General features: G+C 44.7%; 1 protein-coding gene across 2 annotated transcripts in view; it reads left to right on the plus strand.

Annotated features, from left to right (window-relative positions):
- Positions 1-21,320, plus strand: part of ANXA4 (annexin A4) — a 76,784-nt gene that overhangs the window by 15,081 nt on the left and 40,383 nt on the right. For both annotated transcript variants that reach the window (XM_044261304.1, XM_044261306.1), the window contains exon 2: positions 17,073-17,127. In XM_044261304.1, coding sequence (XP_044117239.1) covers positions 17,125-17,127 — 3 coding nt within the window. In that variant the 5' untranslated portion in view covers positions 17,073-17,124. The remainder of the gene's footprint in view (positions 1-17,072; positions 17,128-21,320) is intronic.

Genomic DNA, 21,320 nt, shown 5'->3' on the forward strand with positions numbered 1-21,320 from the left:
TTTTTTTTGGTCGTCATTAGTTCATGTCTTTTATTAACCTACATACAGTTACTTGTCTTCAGGTTTGTTGAAGCAATAGGTCAGACATTTGCCACAATAATGTCTGTCAAAGTAGCTAGCCATAAACACTTCAGCGCCATATTCATCCAAAAGGCGCTCCTGAGGAGCACAGATTTTGCCATTCTTCTCCACCTTACAAGACGGCCAGTTTAACCTTCTTCCTCTTATGCTTATTCTTCTTGGGAGTGGTTTAAGACTTCTTCCGATTCTTAGCACCACCAGGAAGTCTCAACACAGTTCCTTCAGAATGTTGTAGTCAGGGGCGCCTTGGTGGCTCAGTCGTTAAACCTTCAGCTCAGGTCATGATCCCAGGGTCCTGGGCTCGAGCCCCACATGGGGCTCCCTGCTGAGTGGGGAGCCTGCTTCTCCCTCGCCCTCTAACCCTACTTGTCCTTCAGCTCTTGCTGTCTCTCTGTGAAATAAATAAATAAAATCTTAAAAAAAAAAAAAAAAAGGATGTTGTAGCAGACAGAGTACGTTCCAGTTAACTTGCCCACGAAGATCAGTCTCTGGTAATCAGGAGGAATCCCTTCCTTATCCTGGAACTTGGCCTTTACATTTTCTATTGTAGTTGAGGTTTCAGCCTTGAGAATGATGGTCTTCTCCATAAGGGCTTTCACAAAACTCTGTACCTTGGCAGCTGTTCCACCTGAGGTTGAGGAAAAGGAAGAGAAGGGGCAGACCTGGGGACACAGGAGAGGGTGTCAGGTAGGCTGCTGGCGGGAGAGGTGCCAAAGAGCACACACCCCCATACTTATTAAGAATAATTTATAAGACTCTATTTATTTATTTCACAGAGAGAGAGAGAGCACAAGCAAGGAGAGCAGCAGGCAGAGGGAGAGGGAGATGCAGACTCCCCATGGTGCATGGAGCCTGCTACAGGGTTCAGTCCAGGACCCTGGGATCATGACCTGAGCCGAAGGCAGATGCCCAACTGACTGAGCCACCCAGGCGCCCCTAGAAGAATTTAAATATAATTATAAATTATAATTTACGTAAATAGCACTATAACTGGTGCTGTCTATAAAACATTGAAATAAGCATATAAAAAAATTACATCAGTGCAAAGAAAAATATTCAGAGTGAGCATATCTGTTGACACCAACTAGATGGGTGGTGAGATTAGGTGTAACACTAGAAAAGATGCAGCATGCCTGATGTGTGTACTCCGTGCGGGGGGTTAAAGTGAAAGACAGCATGACCAAAACATAAAAGTTGTGTGCTAGGGGGGCACCTGGGTGGCTCAGTGGGTTAAAGCCTCTGCCTTCGGCTCAGGTCATGATCCCAGGGTCCTGGGATCGAGTCCCATGTTGGGCTCTCTGCTCAGCAGGGAGCCTGCTTCCTCCTCTCTCTCTCTCTGCCTGCCTCTCTGCCTACTTGTGATCTCTGTCTGTCAAATAAATAAATAAAATCTTTTTTTTTAAAAAAAGTTGTGTGCTATGGAAAGATGGTTTATACTGCATCAATTTTAAAATTTAAATTTAATTAAAGTCAAACAAAATTTAAAATTTAGTTTCTCAGCGGCACTGGCTAAATTTCAGTTGCTCGGTAACCACACGTGGCCTCATGGCTACAGCAATGTATAGGGCAGGTACAGAAGCTGTGACTTTTCTTTTTTTTTTTTTTTTAGAAGCTGTGACTTTTCAAAAAAAAAAAAAAGGCCCCCACCCGGGGCACCTTTTTGTGTTGGCATCAGGTGCCAAAGTTGTTGGTACAGTGCCTGGTCCAGTTCCCAGTTTCTGGCTCATTTTCTCTTTGTTCCTCTCTGCTTCTCTGAGGTGGCATCTTTTCCTGCTCCCAATGCTGGTTCTCTGAACTATATAGATGTAATATGTATTTATTATAATTCTAAATTATAAACATGTTATAATTTTATAGAATTATATTAATTATAGTAATATATAGTATTAATATATAATGTTAACATTATACTAATTTTAAGTAATATTAATATTTTAATAATAAATTAATATATCAACATTGATTAATATAATAACTTAATAATAATATATAGTTATAGTTTATATATAATATATAAAATGTAAAGACCTAAAATATGCTTCCCAGCATGCATTTCTGCCAAGGCTCTTCTCACTGGTCACCTTTTCCTGCATTCTTTCTGCCACCACAGTGTCCCTCCCAACACCACCCAACTGGTTTGGGGGTGAGTAGGGCCAGTAGTGGATCCACCTCACAGCTCCTCAGCTCATATGGGTGGACTGGGATGAGGTTTTCTGGGTGGATCCCCTTAATAGACAGAGCTGATAGGGAGGTATCCATCTCCCCACTGTCCTGCCCGTGTGCACACACACACTTTCACTCTCCATCTGTCTTAAAGTAGTTTCAGTTCCTCTCAGCTGCTGATAAAGTCTCATGTCAGTACTAGTCTTCGGTTTTGTCATGAGCTCCTTCTTGTGCCTCCCCATGCCTACATCAGGTTTTTCATGAAAAATTGAGAGAGTCTGCATCAGAAACAGCAAGTTCCCTATGTGAACTAGAAATCCACTGTGGTAGAATTTTAACGGTTCTGTTTTTGTGTTCTGCCAGAGTCAACTTGAGTGCTGGCAAGATTTGGAACTAGAACCCGGCCTTGCCTTGCTGAGGGAGTGGCTGCTCCAGGGGGAGGGGGAGATGCCCACACAGCTAGAACTCGCATATTTGCCGGGCCTGGGAGGTGGCAGGAAAAAATGTGACATTTCAGAGAGCAGTGTTTATTTTCTCCTCCAGATCTCCAAGTTTGAGCCTGTGTAAATCTAGGAAGGAAAACTCAGCTGCTTTTCCTCTTCATCTGGGAAGAGAGTTTGTTTTCTTCCTTCCTGGGCAAACAGAAGTGGTGGTGTCGAGGGGCGCGTGAGTGGCTCAGTCAGTTAAGCAGCCAGCTCTGAATTTCCAGTCAGGTCCTGATCTCAGGGGCCTGGGATGGGGCTGTGTCAGGCTCCACGCTCAGCTGGGAGTCTGCTTGACATTCTCTCGGTCTCTGCCCCTCCCCCACCCCATCCCTGCCGGCGCATGTTTGCACACAGACTCTCTCTCTCTTTTTCTGTCTCTCAAATAAATAAAACTTACAAAATAAAAGAAGCAGAAGAAGTGGTGATGTTGATAAGGAAAGGCGTGGGCTGCATAATTCCTGTTTTTCTACCTACAAGTAAGTAAATAAAACTAGCTGGATGACAGGGGGCCGGCCGTGTGTTTGCTTTCTCACCAACTCACTGGAGAACCCTTCCTTCCTGGGCTCCAGTTTCTCACTCAGATCCAGGCTGTCTGTTCCCTTCCTGCATCACAAGGATTTTGTAAAGAAAGATGGAGTACATTTTACTTTCTCTGGGAAGGTGTAGAAGAGAAAAACTAGATGCTAGAGTCAGGGTTCTTTTTTCCAGTGAAGTGCTTCTCTTGCCTTATCCCTAAGATTCGGGCTTGCGGACGCAAGAGAAGATGTCAAGACCTTGGAATCTGGGTCTTGGGACATGGCAGCCTGTAGTTTGTGATTCATAAGGAGAGGCTGAGGGGATCTAAGTGTAGACGGGCATGTGAAAACATGCTGCTGGAACAAACTAGAATTGGAGATCAGTGCAGTAGCTTATCAGTTACTTGGAGTTCCTGCATTAGATTCTCATGTGTCTGGAATAGTTTACTTACTTCTGAAGAAGGAATGTGGAATAAAGTGACCTTTCACACTTCCTTGAGGGGCTCTGATTCTAAAATAACTCCGGAAATGGGTCAGTAAACATGATGTGTAACCTGTGGCAAAGCCTAACCATGAGAGATAGATTTTCTCTTTAAATCATTGTTAGACTGAGAAGTGATTTTACCCATGATGCTGTGCAAAAGCTATATGGAATTTTGGATTCACTGAGTTGGGTTTTCCCTTAAAAGAAGATACCGCTCAAGATTCTTAATCTCACAAAACAAACTGAGGGTTGCCGAGGGAAGGGGGGTAGGGAGAGGGTGGTTGAGTTATGGACATTGGGGAGGGTATGTGCTATGGTGAGTGCTGTGAAGTGTGTAAACCTGGCAATTCACAGACCTGTACCCCTGGGGCTAATAATACATTATATGTTAATAAAAAATAAAAAAGTTTGGGGTGCCTGGGTTGCTCAGTGGGTTAAAGCCTCTGCCTTTGACTCAGGTCATGATCCCAGGGTCCTGGGATCAAGCCCCACATCGGGCTCTCGCTCAGCGGGGAGCCTGCTTCCTTCCTCTCTCTCTGCCTGCCTCTCTGCTTACTTGTGATCTCTGTCTGTCAAATAACTAAATAAAATCCTTAAAAAAATTCTTTAAAAAAATTTAAAAAATTAAAATTAAAATAAGTAAATAAATTACTTAAGGCAAAAAAAAAGTAGACATTGCTTAATGAGGATAATAATGTGCTTCCCCTAAGAGGCCACTATCAACCTACAAAGCTGAGACCTTGACCTCTTAAGCTATATAGATGTGTATTATTTTATTGAGGTATAATTTACATTCAATAAAATGCACAGATCTTACGTGGTTAGTTTGGTGAGTTCTTTTTTTTTAAGGAGTTCATGTTTTTACTTTTTTTTTTTTTTTAAAGATTTTATTTATTTATTTGACAGAGAGAAATCACAAGTAGTCGGAGAGGCAGGCAGAGAGAGAGAGAGGGAAGCAGGCTCCCTGCTGAGCAGAGAGCCCGACGCGGGACTCGATCCCAGGACCCTGAGACCATGACCTGAGCCAAAGGCAGCGGCTTAACCCACTGAGCCACCCAGGCGCCCCTAAGGAGTTCATGTTTTTTAAAAAAAAAACTATTTTAAAACATTGTGCTGAAATACACCTAGGATAAAATTTACCATCTTAGCCATTTTTTAGTGTATAGTTGAATGGCCTCAAGCACATTGACAGTGTTGTGCAACCATCACTACCATCTAATCCCAGAACTCTCTCCATTCTGTAAAACTGAAGCTCTGTACCTGCTAAACTAGAATTTCTTATTCCTCCCTTCTCCCATGCCCTGGCACTGCCGTTCCACTTCCTGTGTCCTGAATTTGACTTCTCTGAGTGGAATTGTGCAGTATTTGTGACTTTTTTCACTTAGCACAGTGTCCTTAAGGTTCATCCACGTTGTAGCACATGTCGACATGGGTGGCTCAGTCCGTAACCGTCTGCCTTTGGCTCAGGTCATGATCCCAGGGTCCTGGGATCTAGCCCCACATCAGGCTCCCTGCTCAGCAGGAAGCCTGCTTCTCCCTCTCCCACTCCCCAGCTTGTGTTCCTCCTCCTGCTGTCTCTTTCTCTGTCAAATAAATAAACAAATCTTTAAAAAAATTTTAATTAACTAACATATAGTGTATTATTAGTTTCAGAGGTAGAGTTCAGTGACTCCTCATTCTTATGTAACACCCAGGGCTCATTATATCACGTGCCCTCCTTAATGGCCAGTTACCCCATTGGTCCAACCACTGCCCCTCCAGCAACCCTCAGTTTGTTTCCTATGATTAAGAGTCTCTTATTTGTCACCCTCTCTGATTTTGTCTTTTATTCTTTCCTCTCTTCCCCTATGATCCTCTGTTTTGTTTCTTAAATTCCACATATGAGTGAGATCATATGATAATTGTCTTTCACTGATTGACTTATTTTGCTTAGTGTCATACCCTCTAGTTCCCTCCACATTGTTGCACATGATCAGATTTCATTTTTTTTGATGGCTGAGTCCTGTTCCATTGGAGATACATACCACATCTTCTTTATCCATCCATCTGTTGATGGACATCTAGGCTCTCTCCATAGTTTGGCTGTTGTGGACATTGCGGCTATAAACATTGGGATGCAGGTGCCCCTTTGGATCACTGCATCTGTATCTTTGGGGTAAATACCTAGTCGTGTGAGGACAATGATCTTGTCAGAGTACAGACCCACACAGGCTTGGTGGCCAAAAGAACCATATGGGAAATCCGGTTTGACATGTTGGTAGATGTGAAAGCCTGAACTCTGTACCCCACAGATGTTTTTAGTACAAGTAGAGTTGGTAACCCATGCCTTGAACAGCTCACTGAACAGGTAATGCTAGAATATGTAGACGTGGCAGACGAAGGTTTCCTGGAGAGAATAGTAATGAAAAGAATAGTGAATGTGTGTTGGGAGACCATCTTCCAGACTGGCTACAACAAAAAACAAGAATAGTGAATGTGTGTTGGGTACATAATGGGTGCCCTCTTCTAAGTACTTCATATGATGCAATAACTGGTTTAATCTTTGCAACAATCCCATAAAGTAGCTGTTGTTATTAATTCCATGTTACCAATGAGGAGACTGAAGTACAGAGAAAGAATAACTTGTCCCCAGTCATACGGCTAAAAGTGTGTGTCAGAGAGTTCTAAACCCAAGTGGTTGGGCTCCAGTCTCTGGCCATGTGGTTATGGAGGAAGGATGACATGGTCTTTACAGGAGGAATTCCCGCCATCGTGTGAAATGGCCACTAGACCATGAGGTTGGCTGCACCACAGTCAGGCTTGGACCTTCCTGTAAGTGATTCTCATCAGAAAAATGGCATGGATTCTCCCATCCCAGTGGGAGCCTTTGCTGCCCATGATGCCGGCATCTGCCGTACCTCAGGTCAGACAAGGGAACGCAACATATTATTACCATGCACATGACCTAGAGGGCAGACCCACCACTTTCCTATAGACAGGCATTCCTTCTGCAGCATGAAGGGATGGGCTGGGAATTCCCTGAAATCCTCTCTACCCTGACAGTCCTACACTGGCAGAAATGAGCTCCTTCTGGAGACAAGTGTCCCCACCCCCACATTTCTACTCCTGCTTACTTGGGGGCACTTACATCTGAACCTTGGAATTGCTGTCTCACCTGTGCTTTGCTGGATGTTTTGAACTGAAATTGGGGAAAAACAACTCTGGAAGATCAAAAGAATACTTTTAAGTCTAGACAGTCACTGCCATAGCACAGAACATAAGCAACGGCCATCTAGGGCTTGAGAAAACATGTCACAGTTGTGCCAAACCCTTTGAATGAAAGCCCGTAATGTTCTTGATTCATAGCATAAGCCAGACGAGCTATTTTTGGCATTCCTTCTTTCTCCCCCTTTCAGTATACACTGGATAGTTTTGTTTTGTTTTGTTTTAAAATTTTTTAAATTTATTTGACAGAGAGAGATCACAAGTAGGCAGAGAGGCGGGCAGAAAGGGGGGGGAGGCAGGCTCCCTGCTGAGCAGAGAGTCCGATGTGGGGCTCGACCCCAGGATCCTGGGATCATGACCTGAGCTGAAGGCAGAGGCTTAACCCACTGAGCCACCCAGGTGCCCCTACACTGGATAGTCTTAATATTGCTGGCGTCAAGATACATACAACCAAAGGGGGGGGAATTATTTCTAACCTCCTTTGATATTCGATTCAGACTGCCCCAGGAGCATCAGTCAGTCTCTGAAGCAGGCTGCACTTTTGGGCACTTTTGTATTATGGTTGGATCAGCCATGACCCCCATGTCCGACCCCCATGTCCTACCCCCACCACAGTCAGCACAGGATGCTAGATCTTGATACGGGGGTGGGCGGGGAAGATGGGCACGGAATGTGCCCGGATGGGATCCTTGTGTCTCTCCCTGGGGACGGCACTACTCTGACCATGTGTCTGTTTCAGAAAACGTTATCAACAGAGCTGGGTTGCATTATTTTCGCACTGGAAAGGCAGGACGGCCGAAGTAGAGCAGGGGAAGTGGGTTGGAAATGGGCTTTCTCTCCATGGGGTGCCTGGGTGGCTTAGTTGGTTGGGCACCCGGCTCTTGGTTTTGGCTTGGGTTGTGATCTCATGGGTGGTGGGATTGGTCCCGATGGGGCCCCACATGGGGGGGGCTCCCTGCTGACGGGGATTCTACTTGAAAAATTCTCTCCCTCTACCCACCTCACCCCCTCACAGGCTCGTGCTCTTTCTTTCTCTTTCTCTCAAATAAATGAATCTTTAAAAAAAGAAAAAGGAAATGGGCTTTCTCTTTAAAACAGCCAGTAGTCTTGTATTCAACACTTTGGGTTGGGAGCTGTCTGCAGAAGTGTAGCCAGTTTCTGCCCGATAAGTCTGGGAGAGGAACATTTTTGTCGTGGTTTTGTTTTGTTTGATTTTGTTTTGCACCCAGCTCGTTAAAGAGTCAAAGAATAAGAATGCATCTAGCTCAGCAAAAATGTGGCAGTTTACAGTATTCATTCCATTTTTACTCTGAGAGCTCCTAGTGTTGTCACCTGCCTGTATACACATGGACACATGTATGCATTTGCCCTGGTATAATATAAAGGTCTCTAGAGTCAGACAGACATGTAAGAAAACTGTTCCTGCCACCTCCTCCTGGAGTGACCTTGGATACTATGCTTAACTTTTCTAAACTTATGTTATCAGACCTCATTCACTGGACAGTGGAAGGGCAAATGATACCAGATGGATGAAAGCACTCAGGCGCTCAGTACAATAAGTGGTTAACAAATATTTACCCACAAATTAAGTCTCTGTAGCTCCAGTGTACAGAGCAAGGAATGCAAGGCTAGCTTTCCTGATGCTGAGCTACCCAGCGGTGGCAGAACTTGCCCCATGGAGGATGAGCCCATGGCCAGAGGAGGATGACTAAAGGCTGGAGGTGATCATTCGGGAAGGTTTGGTAGAGGGTCCTTGCAATGAGAAGCAAGTTCAACAGACTTATCTCTAGCAGCCTCCAAGATTTCTATTTCTTTTTCTTTTCTTTCCTTTTTTAAAAAAGATTTTATTTATTTGTCAGAGAGAGAGAGAGAGAACACAAGCAGGGGGAGTGGCAGGCAGAGGGAGAAGCAGGCTCCCCACTGAGCAGGGAGCCTGATGTAGGACTCGATTCCAGGACTATGAGATTATGAAGGCAGACACTTAACCGAGAAAGCTACGCAGGCATCCCCAAGAGTTCTTTTTTTTTTTTTTTTTAAGATTTTATTTGTTTATTTGACAGAGATCACAAGTAGGCAGAGAGGCAGGCAGAGAGAGAGGGAGGAAAGCAGACTCCCCGCTGAGCAGAGAGCCCGATACGGGGCTTGATCCCAGGACCCTGAGATCATGACCTGAGCTGAAGACAGAGGCTTAACCCACTGAGCCACCCAGGCACCCCCACAAGAGTTCTGTTTTAAATGATAGACTACTCTTTCTTTTTTAAGATTTTATTTATTTATTTATTTGACAGAGAGAGAGAGAGAGAGAGTGAGAGAGAGAGAACAGAAGCCGGGGGAGCGGGAGAGGGAGAAGCAGGCTTCCTCCTGAGCAGGAAGCCCGTTGTGGGGCTCAAACCCAGGACCCTGCGATCATGAACTGAGTCAAAGGCAGATACTTAACAACTGAGCCACTCAGGCGCCCCAGTGATAGACTACTCTTGAACAGATAAAGCATAGCGGATATTCTCTGGATGAAGGGTAGATAGGTAGAAATTAAGATATAAATAAATAAAATGGTACCTGGCCTGGGGCAGGCATTCCGATCGTGTTGAATGACTAAATGTACAAATGTGCAAGAAATGTCAGTGAAACTGTCCTGTCAGTCCCATGATTGTGAACAATAACCAGCATGCCCATTACATTAGCTTCTTGTTTCCATGGTCACTGTCCTGAGAGGAGGGGAATCCAGACAGTTTGTGGTTAACGGGCAGAAGAGTTAAACAAAACAAAACGCTGCTACCAACAAAAGGCCAGCCAATGAGAATGTCACCTCCTGTCCACGTGTGGTACTGGGAGTTGCTCAGATAACAAGGAAGGGCATCACTTGGGAAAACCCGAAGCACTGTTCTGTGCACCTGCCTACAGTGCCCAGAGAAACCAGGGAGGGTAGCTACACATTTAAAAGCTTATCACAATATGCTTTGAGTGTGCCCTACTCAAAGCCCGGGGATCCGAGGTATCATGTGAAGTACAGAGGCGTCTAACAAGGCAGGCATTGAACTGAGAGTACAGGACCCAGTCCCTCGCTCAGCAAGCATTTAGACCACCTCAACTGTCTTCTAATTTTTCTAATCTTATCTCAGAGAACTCCCCAAAGTCAGCTTTCATGATTACATCATCCCACTGGTTTGCAAAGTGGAGGTGGTAGTTGTGACTCCAAACGTTATTGGGTAGATTAATTAAGATAATGTAGAGGAGTACTTAATAAATGTACCTTCCCTCCTTCCCCCTGCCTTTTGGACAAAGGAATCCTTTGACTAGAGAAAAAAAACTTTGGCATGATGTGGCAATGACAGAGGAGTGGGGATGGTTTAAATTGTATGCAAAATGGGTGTTTTAAAATTAGTTGTGGATCAGGGCGCCTGGGTGGCTCAGTGGGTTAAAGCCTCTGCCTTTGGCTCAGGTCATGATCTCAGGGTCCTGGGACTGAGCCCTGCATCGGACTCTCTGCTCAGCAGGGAGCCTGCTTCTCTCTCTTTCTGCCTGCCTCTCTGCCTACTTGTGATCTCTGTCTGTCGAATAAATAAATAAAATCTTTTAAATAAATAAATAAATAAAATTAGTTGTGGATTGAAATTATTATGATTGTCCCCCCACCATGCTGTGAATAAGTGGCTAAAATCTGGACAGAACACTGTTAATCAGTTGTTTGTCAGGTACCGTGCTGGAATACGTTCTTCCCTAAGATTCTTAGCAGTCAGGTTTCCAAATTTGTCCGCCTTCCTTTGGCTGACATACTTTGCCTTGGATTAAATGTTTAAAAATGCTTACTTCTCCAGACGCAAACCCCATCATGGCAACAAAACTTCCTTTACTTTTTGAAGGATCTAAGCTCCAAGGAAAAAAGGGTTGCATTCATTTTCCTGGTAGACAGTTTTGAAAGCCGTCAGTGCTTAGGCGGGGTCGGGCACACCCTCCTGAAGTCCACAGGCTGGAAGTTTAAATTTGTCATCCCGTGGGATGTAAAATGAAACCCTGTACCAAAGTAGGATGGTGAGTGACTCACTCACATGTGATCTTCCGGGGAAGAGAGGGATTCAGTAAGAATGTGCCACAAGGACTGCAGAGCCCTTCCTAATGAACATTCTGGTTGCCCCTCCTGGACCTGGGTCAGTGTCATGATTCCGGATGGAGGTGGCCGAGTTGTGGTGGGGTCTCAAGGGGGGCATCCAGTACTTGGGGTGAATTCAGCGTGGCGCCACATCCAACAGGACCCGAGAAATTGCATTCATAAGCACCCTAAGACGGGGTTCAGCTCTCAAGGATGGGTTCACATCTACAGGCTCACCACACACATGCCCTCAAATGCAGACACTCACATGCTGATAGTATCTTTATTACATTGAGAAATATACGGGATGCCTGGGTGGCTCAGTCGGTTAAGCATCTGCCTTCGGCTGTGGTCATGATCCAGGGCCCTGGGATCAAGTCCTACATGGGGCTCCCTGCTTAGCAGGGAGCTTGCTTCTCTCTCCTTCTGCCTCTCCCCATCCCCACTTGCTCTCTGTGTCAAATAAATAAATAAAATCTTAAAGAAAAGAAAAGAAAAAAGAAATGTAATTGTTACTGAGACAAAAATCCTTGTGCTCCAGACTTTGAAGACCGGTCCACGTGGGAAGCCAAACTCCAGTCCAAGTGTTGCTTGGCAATCACAGAATCAGAACAAAAGGGTATTAGATAGATAACACAGCTGTGGGAAGTATCTGATCCTGTACCATTGGGCCAGACACCCTTTCCGTAGGACTGGGCTTTGATGAATATTTCAAAGTAACGATCTCTGACAATTTTGTGTGGAGCTCGGACACCATCTTTCTTTCAATATGCTAATAGTTTCAACAAAGTGGCCTTAGGTCAGGAGCCGTTCTTTCTTATTGAAATTGAATTTGCATATCTTTGTTTTGATGGTTATTTGCTGATTTTACTAGTCTAATGCGCAGGAAATGATCTAATTTGCCTGCTTTCCAAATTCTGGCTTAGTGGGGAGGAATCCACCGCACTCCGTATCTGGCCTCCTGAAATATCACACGAAATAGGATTTCCTTGTTCCTTGTGTCTGCCATAAGGACATAAGGAACTTCCTGCATGAGGGCATTTCTAGCAGTGTTACAATAGGGCAGTTTGTGGAATGATGTAAAAATGACCCTCTTGTACACCAAGCAGAAAATGATACGGATCTGTTCTCGACGTATCTAATTTTTTTCTTTCTGACTCCATCATAAATTACTTCTGCAGATTTTTGTAATCTGAAGTGAAATAAGCTGAACTTATTTAATAACTTAGCATGCCCTCAAGAACTGCTCTTGGGGTCCATCCCTTATGTTGCATTCCCAGCTTTCTTCCAGTCGCTCTAAAACAATGGCTTAACATTTTCAGGAGCCCTGGTATGACCCCTGCTTGTAGAGCTCAGATATATAAAGAAGCTGCCATCCCCCATCACCCCCCCAAGACTGCCGAACCATATGGGCCCTTCAGTCTTCATCTTCCCGTCTTGAAGAGCCCCTGATGCTTTTAAGGTCATCTGAGCCATGCCCAAACCTGAGTGGGTTTCCCTTTTTCCTAAAACTGGGGCACAGTTGCTAATTAGTTGGCCCCACCTGTGAGCAGCCAAGAAGCTTTGGAAACCCTAACACAAAGTCTGAGTCATTATGAACCTGGTGATATTGTTCAGTTTATGGGCTTGTAGGCTGGCCTTCAGAGAGGAAGAATGAATGGATCCAAGAAGCTGAAACAGAAAAGGGTTCCTCTAAAGAGTCCTTGGCTCTTCAGGCTGGAAGAGAATGTGGAAGGACTTTAGAGTTTGAGCTTCCAGCAGAAGGGCGTGGCATTCTTTGGGAGCCGCTCATTTGGGAAAGTTAAGAAGAGGCAATTCTGGGAGGTGGCAATTCTTTGGCAATTCTGGGGGGTGAGAATTCTACCACTGAACCACCAGTGCCTTCCTGTGACAGTTCTGTTCCAGGGGGCGGTCCACGTGATTCCTTCCCCTCCTTTCCACTCCCCACCCATCCTTGCTCCTTACTAGGCACCAGATACTGGGCCAGTAAGCATGAGCTTGGGTTAACTTGACATGTATTAGCTGGTATCTGATGAAAGAATCGAGGGGTACTGTTTCCTGCCTTCATTTCTATAATCCACTGAGAAACTTGTTTCGTGCTAGTAAATAACAAATATACAACAGCTGTCTCTATATAAACGGACTTCAGCTGAGTGCTGTCCAAGTTTCAAAATAGATTGTCTGGCTGAAAGCACCCTGTGTTCAAGTATGATACATTTTTTTCCCTTTAGTAAATTATTTCTAGCTCTTTGAATAATGACTCTCAGTATTTCCAGAAGATTTTGCTCAAGCGTTTTTTCCCCACTTCTTGATGTGGTCAGGAGGATTGGGAAATTTATATTAAAGGCTGGCTTTTGAGGGAGATGTTACCCTTCCCTGCCTCCTTACTTGTTGTTGTCATCTATAGCACTCCCCCCTTATCTGTGGGGTATATGTTCCAGGAGCCCCCAACAGATGCCTGAAAGTGCAGGTAGAATGGAACCCTATTTATAGGGGTTTTCCTACACATACATAACTATGATGAAGTTTAATTTATAAATTAGGCACAGTAAGAGATTAACAACAAGAACTAATAATATAGTAATTCTAATGATATAATAAAAGTTACATGAATGTGGTCTCTCTCTCAAAATATCTTTTTTTCCCAAGATTTTATTTATTTTTTGACAGAGAGAGGGAACACAAGCAGGGGGAGTGGGAGAGGGAGAAGCAAGCTCCCCGCTGAGCAGGGAGCCCGATGTAGGGCTCGATCCCAGGACCCTGAGATCATGACCTGAGCTGAAGGCAGACACTTAATAGCTGAGCCACCCAGGCATCCCTCTCTCTCAAAATACCTTACTGTACTGTAGTTACCCCCCACCCTGCTTTTTTTTTAAGATTTTATTTATTTACTCAAGAGAGAGCAAGTGAGAGAGAGCACAGACAGGGGTAGGGGCAGAGGGAGAGGAAGAAGCAGGATCCCTGCCGAGCAGAAAGCCTGATGTGGGACTCAATCCCAGGACCCTGGGATCATGACCTGAGCTGAAGGCAGATGCTTAACCGACTGAGCCACCCAGGCACCCCTGTAGTTACCCTTCTTCTTGGGATGATGTGGCATGGTGAAATGCTGAAGGAGAATCGCCTGCTTCTGGGTTGCAATTGATGAAAACCACAGATAAGGAAGGATTTCCGTATTCCAAAACTGTATAGAAACAAAGGGAGGGCACTTGCTCCTTAAAGGTGGGTCTGCTAGGTGGCAGAAACTCAATCTAACTCACCTATACATTATTCTTAATGAGAGATACTGGCACATTTTGATCATTTATATGATATGAAACAGGGCTTCCAAACAAAGTCGTGGCTAAGTCTCAAAGAGCCCCCTAGCTCTTTGAGAGAATGTGCTTCCCCTAGCACATTCTGAGCAAATGAGACATACCCCTTCCTGCTTCCACGGATAGTCTTGACCCTACTCCAACCCCATCTCATGCCACTCTGGCCCTTGTTCATGAAGTGGTTGTTCATTCCTCAAACACAGTAAATTCATCACTGCCTCAGGGCCTTTGCTTTAACTGTTCCTTCTGCCTTTAGTAGTTCTCCTCCAGCACTGAATAGCTAGCCTCTTCTCATTCAGGTCTTAGCTCAGATGTCTTCTCCTTGACACCCTGTCCAGGCTAGCTCCGTCCCAGTGACCTGATCACCTCATCTTTCAACCCAGGATTCAACAACTTTCTTCTATGAAGGGCCAGATACTAAGTATTTTCAGCTCTGTGAGTAATGTAGTCTGTCCCAACCACTCAGTTCTGCTGTTGGAGCACGAAAACAGCGATAGATAATATGTAAACAAATGGATATAACCAAGCTCCAAGGAGTGTTTATTTATGAACACTGAAATTTGAATTTTATATAATGTTCATGTTCATGAAATAATGTTCTTTTGACTTTTTGCCAATCACTGAAAATGTAAAAAGCATTTTTAACGTGTAGGCCATACAAAAAAAAAAGGGATTTGGCCATGAGCTGTAGTTTGCTGATTCCTGTTCCATAGCATTGTCCTTTTATATTTTTACCTTACTCCTCCTGAAATCATCTTATTTATTGATTTATTTGTTGTCTGCCTTTCCTAGTGGACTGTAAGCTCCTTGAAGTCCTGTTCTCTGTCTTACTCACTCTTTTATCTCTGTTGACTCGAGCAGTGCCTGGAATATAGAAGTACCTTATGAATATCGGGTGATTGAGAGAATAAATCCCTATAGCCTGTGAGCCACTAAATCTAGCAAAGAATTCCTTCCAGATATTTCCTATGTATATCCTGTTCCAGGGGCCACACCCCACCTAGGTCTCTGCCTCTGCCTGTCCCTTAATGCTTCCTCAAGTCTTCCTGACCCCCTGTTTCTCACTCCTCTCTGTTCTGTGCAATAGTGTCCTGTGGAAGGGAGTGTGTCTTTTGTTATATCATTTCTCTGAAAAAACCAAAACCTTCCCAGTATTTTCTCATTATCTACAGTATCAAGTCACACTCCTTAGCTGGGCATACAAGGCCTTACCTATAAGTTCCGTACCTGCTTTTCCAACCTTACCTCTGAGCCTTCCCTGAAATGAGCCCTCTGCCCTGGCAGCCTCGTCTCCTCATTGTCCCCAAGGCCACTGCTCATTCCCCACCCTTGCTCAGGCTGTGCCCCAGAACAAGTTGGCATTTCCCTCAGGAAGGAATTGACCCCCTATGTGGTTATAAGGCAAGTCTGCAGTGGGTGATGGGAGACAAGGAAGAATGGAGCTGAGCCTCAGGACAGCTGGGAGATGGAATGAATGTGAGCAGACTGACTCAGTTGGTAATAAGTGGAGAGGATTTCGTAATTCTTAGGTATAATTGAAAAGTGCTGCTTGAGGGGCGCCTGGGTGGCTCAGGGGGCTAAAGCCTCTCTGCCTTCCCCTCAGGTCATGATCCCAGGGTCCTGGGATCGAGCCCCGCATCGGGCTCTCTCATCGGGCTCTCTGCTCAGTGGGGAGCCTGCTTCCTCCTCTCTCTCTGCCTGCCTCTCCACCTACTTGTGATCTCTGTCTCAAATAAATAAAATCTTTAAAAAAAAAAAAAAGTGCTGCTTGGTAGGGTGGCCTCGGCTAGTGATTTTCAAACGACTGTGCAGACAAAGTTGGGGGGATTCTTGTTAAAATGCAGACTCTGGCAGTAGGTCTGAGGTGGGGGCCTGAGACTGCTCCCAGGGGATGCCCGTGCTTCTGGGTCCAGGATGATTTTTTTGAGTATCAAGGAGCTAACAAAATGCTTAGGAAAACAGCCTTTTCCATAGGACTCCAGTATGGAAACAGGAAGTCAGCTGGCCTGTCCCTCAGAGGCCTGCCTGTCAATCATGAGGCCAAGAGTCCTGGCCCAGAGTCAAGGCTTCCTTGCATTCTGAATGACTGAGTACATGTGCGATGATTGAGCATCCTTGCTGAAGAGAATGGAGGACAAAGCTGAGTGTGTAAGCCTGCACTTTGAGGGAAGAAGCACTTGTGCATCCCGAGGTGGTGGCAGTAGAGTGGGTCGTCCGCAAGTGACAAGTCTCGTGCTGGCTGGCTACTGGCCACCCGCACACACACGCACATACACACACACACACACACACACACGGACACACGCACACATGCACGTGCACACACACGCAGAGCACGGGCTGGGTAGCCTTCCTTTTCCATAACAGAGTTGCATTATCTTTCTCTCCAAGAAGGCACTTCTGTTCCACTAGAGCTTACTGTTCAGAATCCAGGTTTGCCTTGACTACAAGCAATGTACTGCATCCTAGCAAACAATAGGAGCCGTTTCCACAATGTGTATCTCCAAACAGAAGAGCAGGTGGGAAAGTATTCTGTTGGAGTAATAAACTTGGCTTGCTTGGCCAGTTTCTCTTTAATTATTAACCCAGCCTTTGTATCTTTGGCCAATCAATAGCTGGCCTTTCCAGGACAGTGAGTGTCATTTCCTAATTGTTGAACTTCTACAAACTACAAGTTATCCTGATTAATGATTTTAATGACGCATCTCTCATCACAGAATTTCCCCTCTGTTTTTATCACAGAGGAACTTCTGCTCCCGTGACTGAACTCTGATCTTGATAGAGAGTCCCGGCCATGGTAAGTTGGGGAGTGCCTTGCCCTACCTGGTGTCAGCCAGGGACAGGTACAGGATGTGTATTCAGGACTGTTGACTTTACAGAGGGTTGTTTGCTTAATAGAGGGGAGAGAGGAGGAAATGAAAAGGCAGTTGTGTTGTTTTTTTTGTGGTTTTTTTCCCCAAGCCATTTTCATTTCTTTCAGGGATGGTGAGTAACCTGACCCTGAAAATTAATTCAACAAGAGACTCCTTGGAGTCCTTCTAACATCCAGAAGTCCCGCAGGTCCTACCATCAGGTCCTACTGATTTCTATTGGGAAATCAGTGCCATCCACATTTTGGTATAACATCGTTGGAGGCTCATCAAGAAGGGTGTTTGCTGGCCATATGGGCTTGTCATCTGCCTCCTGTTTTCGGCTGTGACTGGACTCGTCAGCTTGATTATCTCATCTTTGGGACAGGCAGGGAATTGGATACCTTTGGGAGTTCCATGAAGTTCAGTGTTGAGGTGGAAGCTGAGCCTCTTAGCTACAAACAGGCTGTACCTGAGGCTGGCCATCTGCTCCCCATCTCCCACCCAAATAACGTATCTGAACTGACAGGTGATTCTGATCCCTGGTCTTCTTGGAAGGAATAATAGAAATACAATCTTATACCTGGAAAGGAACTGGAGATCTTCCAGCTCTAAATGGCCTCCTCTAGGAAGATGGAGGTATAAACTATCTTGAACAAATAGTAATATACTTTTAACATTGTCTTACATTAGACATTCTAGAATTTTCTTTATCATCCTTGACAGTCAAAACCTTACTCATATCTGCTCTAAATCTCCATGCTTTACTTTAATATTAATTTCTTCTTGATTCTCCCTAGAACGGAGAACATTTATACAGTGTCCCAGCTTTGTGTCAGATGTAGTACTTGGCTCTGGGGACTCAAAATCATTGGGACTGTCTTCCTGTCTGCAACAAGCTCACAGGCCTCTCACATGTGAAACCTTTAACTTGGTGACCCTTTGCTGTGCTCTCCATTCAAGGAAAATTACCTCAGTAGCTCTCATCTTTCCTCCTAGTACCTGTTTTTCCATCACCACTTTTACTTATTGGACAGATAAAGGACATTTTTAAAGGGGAAGAAAAACATAAAATAGTCACAATATTGTAATTCCCAATTGCTTTCCATCATTTTATTTTAGACCCTACTCACATGTATAATGATTTTTAAATAGTAGTAATAAAAGCGTAAAAAACAGTTACATATTCACTCTAATCTTGGCTTTGCTAACATGTTTATATTATATTTTGTGCCATATTAAAAACATTTATTCTAGATGGTGGAGTTCTGGGTGTTTCAATTTTCTTCTTCTTTTTTTTTTTTTTTTTTCAAATTTTCCAAATCTCTGCAGTGACCGTATGATACATTTCTAAAATGAAAACGTGTTTTGGGTGCCTGGATGGCTCAGCTGGTTAAGCAGCTGCCTTGGCTCAGGTCATAATCCTGGAGTACCTAGATGGGGTTCCGCATCGGGCTCCCTGCTCGGCGGGTAGTCTGCTTCTCCCTCTGACCCTCTCCTCTCCCATCCTCTCTCTCTCAAATAAATAAAATCTCCAAAAAAAAGTTTTAAAAGCTGTTGTATTCAAGTACTTACAGTATTTTTAAAAATAGATTTTTTTTTTAAAGATTTTATTTATTTGACAGGCAGAGATCACAAGTAGGCAGATAGATAGAGGCAGGCAGATAGAGAGGAGAAAGCAGGCTCCCTGCTGAACAGAGAGCCCGATGCGGGGCTCTATCCCAGGACCCTGGGATCATGACCTGGGCTTTAACCCACTGAGCCACCCAGGCGCCCCTAAAAATAGATGTTTAATTTATATATAGTGAAATGCACCACTCTTAAGGTTACTGGTAGAGGAGTTTTGACAAACCTATGGGCCATGTGACCTACTCCTCTTCCAAGATAGAACATTTCTCACTCCAGGAAGTTCCTTTATGCCTCTTCCAGAACAGTCCTCTCCCTGCTCCCCACTCCACCCCAGAAATACAACGACTGTTCTGATTGTCATTACCATAGATTAGTTTGCCTGTTCTAGAACATCCTATCAGTGGGACCATAGAGTATGTTCTCTTGTGTGTCTGGCTTTTTTTACTGAACGTCATATTTTTGGCAATCTGTCCATGTTGCTATGAGTTTCATCAGTTTGTTCCTTCAGGCTTTTTGTAATTGCTGATGAGTATTTGTTGGGGAATGTCATCAAAAAAGATGTGACCACTGACTGACCGGTTACCTGGACCTGGGCCGTCAGAGGCTCCTCATCCCCACCCCAGTCTTTGGAACATGAGTTCCGCTTACCTTTCCTACTCCAGAGTCTGGTCCCTCTGAGATGATGATGTGGGGTTGAAGAGAGCAGCATGGTGTACGTGCCTGAGCCCATTTAGGGCGTCTTTATATACTTTAAGATTTTGAGGTTGAGGGCGCCTGGGTGGCTCAGTGGGTTAAGCCGCTGCCTTCGGCTCAGGTCATGATCTCAGGGTCCTGGGATCGAGTCCCGCATCGGGCTCTCTGCTCGGCAGGGAGCCTGCTTCCCTCTCTTTCTCTCTCTGTCTGCCTCTCCATCTACTTGTGATTTCTCTCTGTCAAATAAATAAATAAAATCTTTTAAAAAAAAAAAAGATTTTGAGGTTGAGTCCAGTGATCAGTTTGTCTTGCTGCTGCTCAAGACAAGCCTTGTATGTGAGTTCCCTTGCCACTGTTATAATTGCCACCTACCGACGTGGGCAGCCTGTCTCTCTTCAATCTCCCCATGCTCTCTGCCTCCTGGGGTCAGCTTCACATGATGCCAGGAAAGCTCCCGAGGGGGTTGTGAACCTACAGTATTCCATTGTATCATATTCCAACTTTTTTTTTTTTTTAAAGATTTTATTTTATTTATTTGACAGACAGAGATCACAAGTAGGCAGAGAGGCAGGCAGAGAGAGAGAGAGGAGGAAGCAGGCTCCCTGCTGAGCAGAGAGCCCGATGCGGGACTCCATCCCAGGACCCTGAGATCATGACCTGAGCCGAAGGCAGCGGCTTAACCCACTGAGCCACCCAGGCGCCCCATATTCCAACTTTTGACATTTACTATCTTCCTGATTATTCTGATAATGGAATAATATTTCATCACTAGCGATATAACGCCTTTGTCTAGTGATTCATTTTTGTTATTCTTTCCTACGTACTCCCTGTTCCCTTTGCCTGCTGCCATAAGAAACCTTCCTGGGACACAATCCCCCACCTTCCCAGAACAGATAATGGTACATTATACCCTGGAATTTGATCAATACGGTTACCACAGCGCTACCAGGAACAAGGTTCCTGAGCTTATCTTTTTCCTGGAAGGAAGAATCACTGAGAATGTAACTGATAAGCTGAAACATCTTTGTATATCTCTCCATCGATTGGTCTTGTTAGATATTAATTCTAATCCCATAATAGCGTCCCTCAGCAATGAAGTTTGTGTTAAAGTTGAATGCAGTGTCTGGGCATCGACCAAAATTTTGCAGTAAAGCTCCAAAAGAATCCTGTGAAACATTTCCCTCAGAAAGCGGTCTCATAGTGTGAGTTAGGCCATGTGGGAATTTTGACAGCAGGTCACCAGTTTGCTTATTATGACTGATGCGTAGTAGAAGAAAAGAATGAAAGAAGCTGTATTAATGTCCTAGGGCTGCTGTAACCAAGTCCCACAAACTGGGTGGCTTAAAATAATAGAAATTTGTTGTCTCACTCTTCTGGAGGCCAGAAATCCAAAGTCGAGGTGTTGGCAGGGTCAGGATCCCTCCGCAACCTGTAGGTGGTTCCTTCCTTGCCTCTTCCTGGCTTCTGGGGGTTTGCTGGCAGTCTTAGTCTCTGCCTTCAGCATCATGTCGTGTTCTCCCTGTGTGTCTGTGTCTGCACGTGTTACCTCATCTTAATGTGATTAATTACATCTTCAATGACCCTATTTCCAAAAACAGGATACATTCTGAAATCCTGGGGGCTAGGACTTCAACATATCTCTTGGGGGGTTACAGTTCAACCTGTGACAGTACCCAAGGAAGGTAATGTCATGGAATTCTACTTTTCTCTGTCAAGTGCATAGAAGAAGGTCATGACTAAGTGCTAGATGCTGGCAGTATCTAGGAGGTGGAGGCCTGGGTTTGCGTCTGACAAGGCCCATACTCTCTGTGCCTGAGGC

Source organism: Neovison vison, chromosome 8, assembly GCF_020171115.1.
Source record: "Neovison vison isolate M4711 chromosome 8, ASM_NN_V1, whole genome shotgun sequence".
In the NCBI taxonomy this organism is placed as follows: Eukaryota; Metazoa; Chordata; class Mammalia; order Carnivora; family Mustelidae; genus Neogale; species Neogale vison.